General features: G+C 35.5%; 1 protein-coding gene across 1 annotated transcript; it reads right to left on the reverse strand.

Moving 5' to 3' along the window:
• Nucleotides 1–1,199: 1,199 nt before the first annotated feature.
• On the reverse strand, nucleotides 1,200–3,581 carry LOC100773171 (protein PPP4R3C). Its single transcript, XM_027432685.1, has one exon. It carries the CDS (start codon nucleotides 3,579–3,581, stop codon nucleotides 1,200–1,202), a length of 2,382 nt encoding a protein of 793 aa, XP_027288486.1.
• Between the last annotated feature and the right edge of the window lie 2,958 nt (nucleotides 3,582–6,539).

A 6,539-nucleotide genomic window follows, 5' to 3' on the forward strand; every position in this document is an offset into this window, starting at 1 on the left:
TTGCAGGCATGCATGCAGACAGAACACTAATTATATAATAAATAATCTTTAAAAAACAATAAACAGAATCCACGTTTATGAGACAAACTTTTTGGCATATTTATGAGGCCATTTAAAGACTGGAATAATTGAATATGAAGGATATGACTTGAATATGTGTGACACTATATTAGGGGCTGATGTCCTGGACTAAGTAAAAAGAGAAACTGAGGTAGGCACCAGAATTTATCCAATTGCTTAATGATTGTAGGTGCAATGTGTCATACTGCTTTAGATTCCTCCCACAATTGACTAGTCTGCTCCTGTACCATTCTCACTAGGATGGAATGTATTTCCTCACACTATTAGATGAAATTATACTTTGTTATGTTAAGTCATTTTTGTTGGTTACATTGTTTCAGCAACTAGAAAGAAACATGCATGTTTAGCTACTATGTACCTGTGACTCTGGGGAAAAGGACAAAGAATGAATGTGAATTAATGAAGAAATGTTAACCATCTGGACATTTGGTGCATCCTGTTTCATTCCCAGGGGACCTAGAGAATGCACATTAGGGAAAGTGCTGTATTGATACTGATACTTGATATTTAGCATCTAAAACGAAGTACAAAACAACAGCTCAATTAGGATGCATCTTAATATTTTATTCATGAATTTATGCACTTAATTGTGCTGAATAATATTCTTTCCCTCTTTTATGCATAATGCTGATGTTTTGCTAAATCCTCACAAAAAGTTGAAAAGTTTCACTTTGTTTACTGTAATACTGATTTTTTTCTTCCACACATACAAGATTCTTTCAAAAAACTTCAACTTATGAAAAGAATGCAGTTGCTAGACACTTTTTTTTTAAAGTAGGCTTTGCAATGAACCTTTTGTGGTTGTTTGTATAGACCAGAAAGAAAATTGTATTCCTTTATCAGACTGTTTCCTCCTCCCAAACCTTGCTGTGAAAATAAGATGTTCTCTATAAGAATTTATCACTCAGGGGTGGTTATTTTTTGCTATACATCTATGTTATGGGGGAAATTCTTTATACAAAATTGAGACCTTTTATTCATCATCATGTTTGCTACTTATACTACAATATCTAAAAGTTAATAAGAGAAAGATGTTTTAATTATATTTAATTATATTTTTCAGTTTGTGATAGTTACAGACTTTTATTGAATGAAAAGTTGACAGCCTCATTTGATTTTTATAAACCAAGCTTAGGTATTTTGTGAGGAGGTTCTTCCTCTTCATCAGCGTCATGATGGTCTTCATTGTCATCATCATCATCATCATCATCATCATCTGGGTAGTCCACTAAAGGAACCTTTCTGCCACAGTGTGGGTCACTCTTCCTATTAGCAGAAGCATCAAAATGAGATGAATAACAGTCAAATGCTTCAGATGCTTTTCTTTCTGGTTGCTCTACTTCATTTTGATTCGTATCTTTAATTCTTAAAAACACGTCAAAACATTTTGGAAAATCTCTTCCCATTGGTAGAATAGTTTCAGTAATTTCTCTGGAACACATTTCTTCCTTCCCTTGTACCTCCATAGCTTTCATATGTCTGCAGTGTCTGTTCTGGCATAATAATTTATGTAAATTCCTTAATATTTCACTTTGTCTTTCATTCTCTTTTTCAAATTTATCTTTTAACCCTTTAAATGTTTGGACATACTCAATTGATTCAAAAGCCGTAAAAAAATTTTTTACAATGTTTGCAACAAGAGACTTGATGTTTTCCTCTCTTATAAATTCAAATAGCTCAATGATAGCTGAGTTTAGCATATTATTTCGTTTCCCATTATGTATAAAAGCTTTTACAACAGGTTCAAAAAGATTTTTCGTTATTATGTAATGGTTATAAAGTTTATCATTAACACCAACCATCTGTCTCATAAACCTGATAGCACACAAAACCAGAAAAGTGTGCTTTGAGCTTGTCAGCACAAGGATTCTGCTGAGCAAGTTGTTGCTCAAAATATAATTTCTCATGTAAGTCATGTGGTGTTTTACACAAAAGCTGAGTAATTCTAACACTACTGCAAGCAATTGTGCATTTTGGTAATTATCAGGACAGATGTTGGCCGTGTTATCATCACTATCACTTTGTTCTGGAATAGCCAAAATTGGTTCAGCCAAGTTATTCACGCAATGTGTATAGAAGAAATTCATAAAACCTTCCTTTTCACATGCATTTACTGTTATTTGCATTCTTTCTGGATCAAGAAGTACACGGAGAAGTGCAGTCAAGCTTAAAACATATGAAGATTCAGGATCAGGATCACATAATATTTGTTTAATGATTATGTTGATGAGGTCATAGTCATTTTCACTGGACTGTGCTTCTTCCATTGCATACACTCGGACTATTTGTGGATTATATTCTATTAGATAAGTAAATATATCTACAGCAGCTTCTTTTGTTTGGTAGTCTTGCCTATGTAGTGAAACTTTTAGAGCACTCATAAGTCCAAGCTTTATCATTGTTTGCAAAAATTCATCTTTCTTTTGAGAGTTTAATATCTTAGCATATTCACAGAATTCCTTGAAAAAAAATAGCAGCTCAAGCTGTCTTTCATGACATAGAGTGTTATCTTTTAACTGAGCAAATATTTCATTGAAAATCATTTCATCTTCCTGCAGCATGGTAACTATTTCAATTTTGTTGTAAAAAATGAAAGTTGTAAATTCAGAAAGATGATTATCTTGAAATTTGGATAGTATTGGAAATAGAATGTCATGAATATATTGCATTTTGTAAGTCTGGTCTATTTTTTGCCTGAGTTTGGAGCATGCTATTGGCATAACTTCCTTGAATTTCGCATTTACACATATGAATTCCCTGTGCCGATATGGCTGATCCAAAATAGGGTCATACTCAAGGCATCCTAAGACATCCATGATGCACTCATCAGAAAACATTATCTCATACAAACGCATATTGTTGAGAAATAAGATTCCTCTAATAATGAAATATAAAAAATATAAGCCTTCCATGTTCTGCTGGTCTTCACAGATGTGGAAGATATGTAGCAATTTTTTAATGTAATCTTCATTTTCCAAAAGAAAAGCCAGTCTTTCCTTGAAGCTTGGTGATTCCTGAACAAAATTAAATAAATGTGCAATGTGTTCAAGTGTGCTGTTTTCACAGGTTCGCATCTCACACAGATTCTGGATCTGGGGCAGTTCTTGAAAAACATCTAAATCATCTGTAAATTCTTGTGTCATTTGTACACTTGGATCTTTACCTTGAACTTGGCAGATATCTTCCCAGATATCTTGACAACCATCCGGGTTCCGGAAACTTATTGCCATGGTACGGTTACTAGGTTCAGTCCAAATAATTAAATCCATTTTTGGCTTCCTGTAGGGCACATCAGCATATATTGCACACTCCAGTATCAGTGAGCCATCTGATTCCGAGTGAACAAGCAGGCAAACGCCCTGCAGGCGTCCGATATATTTGGTTGAAATTTGTCCTGAGCCTAGATGTTCCCATTGCTCATCTTCGTTCAGGAAATAGACTTTCACACTGTGAAATCTTTCATTTGGTTGGATTTGCGACCTTGTCTCACTAGGCCACATCGTTGCCTAGACGGCAGCTTTGGGTACTCTGGCCAGGACCATCGCTGAGGTCGCAGTTCTGAAAAATCATCAGAAAGAAGATTAGTGGCCATTAACAGATTGGCAGAGGCTAAGAGAGAACCCAAGGTCATTAGAATAACTGGGGAGGAAGGCCCTGATACTTCTAAATACTCCACTACTGAACAACCCCCGACAAACCTCGCTCCTTCGTGTTTTACTCTCGGAGCCTGCTTTCGTTCTGGCAAGAATCTTATGATACACCCAAGATTCTTCCTAAAAAGAATGTGCGTATGTAACAGATTCTATTAAAGGGACAAAATACTGATCTGGGCATTGTTTCTCAGAAGTATTTTCAGTCATCAGAAGTGTGTGGCTTCAGAACAAAAGAACATTTAATTACCAATGTTTTGGCCATGCCCACACTTCACAATATATGTTAATGAAAGCCTGAAGCTATTAAAAAACAAGAATACATCATGGACAGACAAATTGCCTTCCCACGAATCACAAAACTATGATTGATTTTCTCTACAAGATGTGCTCTATCACATTTTTACATATAAAGGGAAGATCTTGTTCTGAAAAGGATTATGTCAGCTGATAGCTCCATGTTGTTCAGCCTGGAGTTTCACCTTTCAGTACATTAAATGAAACATTGCCTCAAATGTTTCCTTTGCATAATCATGCACATTGTTATTGAGAAGAACTGGGCTAAAAGGGAAGTGAGTGAAAATCTGGCAGGATTGAGAACTGACACTCTAAATTATTGCATTTTCCTTTTTTCATTCTTTAATTACTACTCATATTTACATATCCATCCCCCCATTCTCTCACCCTCCGGTCCTCCTATATTCCCCACCAACCTCCCCTAACCCATGCCCAAACTCGTCCACAGGGATAGTGAGGCCCTCCACCAGGGACCTTCAAAGTCTGTCATATCATTTTCGGGAGGGTCCAGGCCCTCCTTGCTGTATCTGGGTGCAATAGTATCCCTCCATAAGGAATGGCCTCCCAAAGTCCATTTGTGCTCTAGGGTTAAATAGTGGCTCCACTGTTAGAAGTCCCATAGATTGTCCTGGCCTCCTAAGCTGGCACCCGCATTCAGAGGATTTGGTTCGGTCCAATGGTGTTTGTGCAGCTTTATGACTAGGGTCTCCATGCTCTCACTAGGTCAGGTCAACAGTTTCTGCAGCACCATCTTGGCTTCTTTGCTCATCCCCCCTCCCTCTTCACAATTGGATTCAAGGGGTATTCAGTGCTTGGCTGTGGGTGCCTGTTTCTGCTTTGAACAGCTACTGGATGAAGGCTCCAGGAATGGTAACCTAGGTAGATAACAATCTCATTATAGGAGAAAGGCTATTATAATTTTTTTTCAATTTTGTAAATCTATTGGGCCTTGAACATGGTATGGTCATTTCTGAGTGTCTTGTACTTGGTCTGTATCTAGTCATGATGGTGAAGACAATAAAAATAACCTCACAGCTGATAAAATTTCAGTGATTACTTGTTGCGAAGAAAGGTAAAACATAATAGATCAAGTATCATACTTGAATGATTGCTACATTTAAAACACCATGACAAGGACTTAAAATTTGCCTAATTTTCATAATAACCTAGCAATATAGTTGTATTGCTATAAGAATCCATTTAGGGTCAGGAAACAGACAAAACAGACAGATAAATTATTAGAGTTCACATATATAAAACACCGAGGAGTTCTTATCTGTACATGTCTTTCTAATTCCAAAATTGGTTAACTATGGAATTGAACTGCTATTGCCTTCTTTTCTTGGCTTTCATTACACTCTGCTTCACATTCCTCCCATCTATATAATTTGTAATCAACGTAAAATAATCAAGACTAGATGAAAGTCACACATTTCCTCCTTTAGATCCACATCTGTGTATAGACAACAGAAAAATAGAAGGTTGGATATGGCAACTCTGTTAAATATAATTTTAATAGTGTCTAAGTTGAATTTTGATGTGACAGCAACTTCTGCAGTTTCCTTTTTCAAGAAATATTTCTCCCAAATATTAACCCTGTTAGTTCAAGAGAAAAGTTGGCAATTGAACATATTAAGCCTATTTGAACTTGGAAATTCTTGTTTGTAGTAATCATGTCATTTTCCATGGCACTGGCAATGTGTAACAATTATGTAAGACACAGAAAGAGTTCTATATGCTTCTCTTGAAACATGACATTCAACAGACTATACTCTAGAATACTCATCAGGAAAGTACCACTTGGGCACTACAGATGTGTGTCTAAATGATAATCATTTAAGAAACCATTGAATTGGTATAGAATACCATAAGTTAGGAAACAATAATTATGAATTATGTAAATATAATAAGAAATGACTATGATAAATTCTGCTATGTGTAGTTAAAATACTTCATTTTAATAAGAAGTAATTAGAAATATAAAAATGATATTTACATTATTCACCAAATTTTTGTATCTGCTGTGTTTATATTAAATCTCCTTCACAATAATCATGATACCATCACTTCTCTTAATATGCCCTCAGGCACCACTCTATGAAAAGCATCTAGCACAAACCCATGTATTTTCAGTTTTTCCCTTTGGATTTTTTTTATGCCAAAAACATCCTTCCATTTTAATTAAATAAAAAAATAGCTTCTTTATGATTTAAAAGAGTATTTAGGCACAGTTGTTATTGCTATTGCTGCCGAAGTTTCTTTCTTGTTTGAGGAAATAATATTCCACTTTGCTGTACTAATTATACCTACCTTACCATTGTGTCACTGGTGGGGTCCTTGCTGTTTTAGTGGGAATAAAGTAATATATGTCATCAACCACCATGCTCTAGGGAATCTAGTAGATTTACAATTCCTCTTGTAATTGTTCATCATAAAGACATGACCAGAAGAGGATACTACTGCTACAGTATGGGGAATAAAAAATTCCAAATCCAAAATATCATAACGCAT

Source organism: Cricetulus griseus, chromosome X, assembly GCF_003668045.3.
Source record: "Cricetulus griseus strain 17A/GY chromosome X, alternate assembly CriGri-PICRH-1.0, whole genome shotgun sequence".
NCBI lineage: Eukaryota > Metazoa > Chordata > Mammalia > Rodentia > Cricetidae > Cricetulus > Cricetulus griseus.

Coding starts and splice junctions, on each gene's coding strand:
- LOC100773171 (XM_027432685.1), bottom strand. CDS start 3,581: ATGTGGCCTAGTGAGACAAGGTCGCAAATCCAACCAAATGAAAGATTT.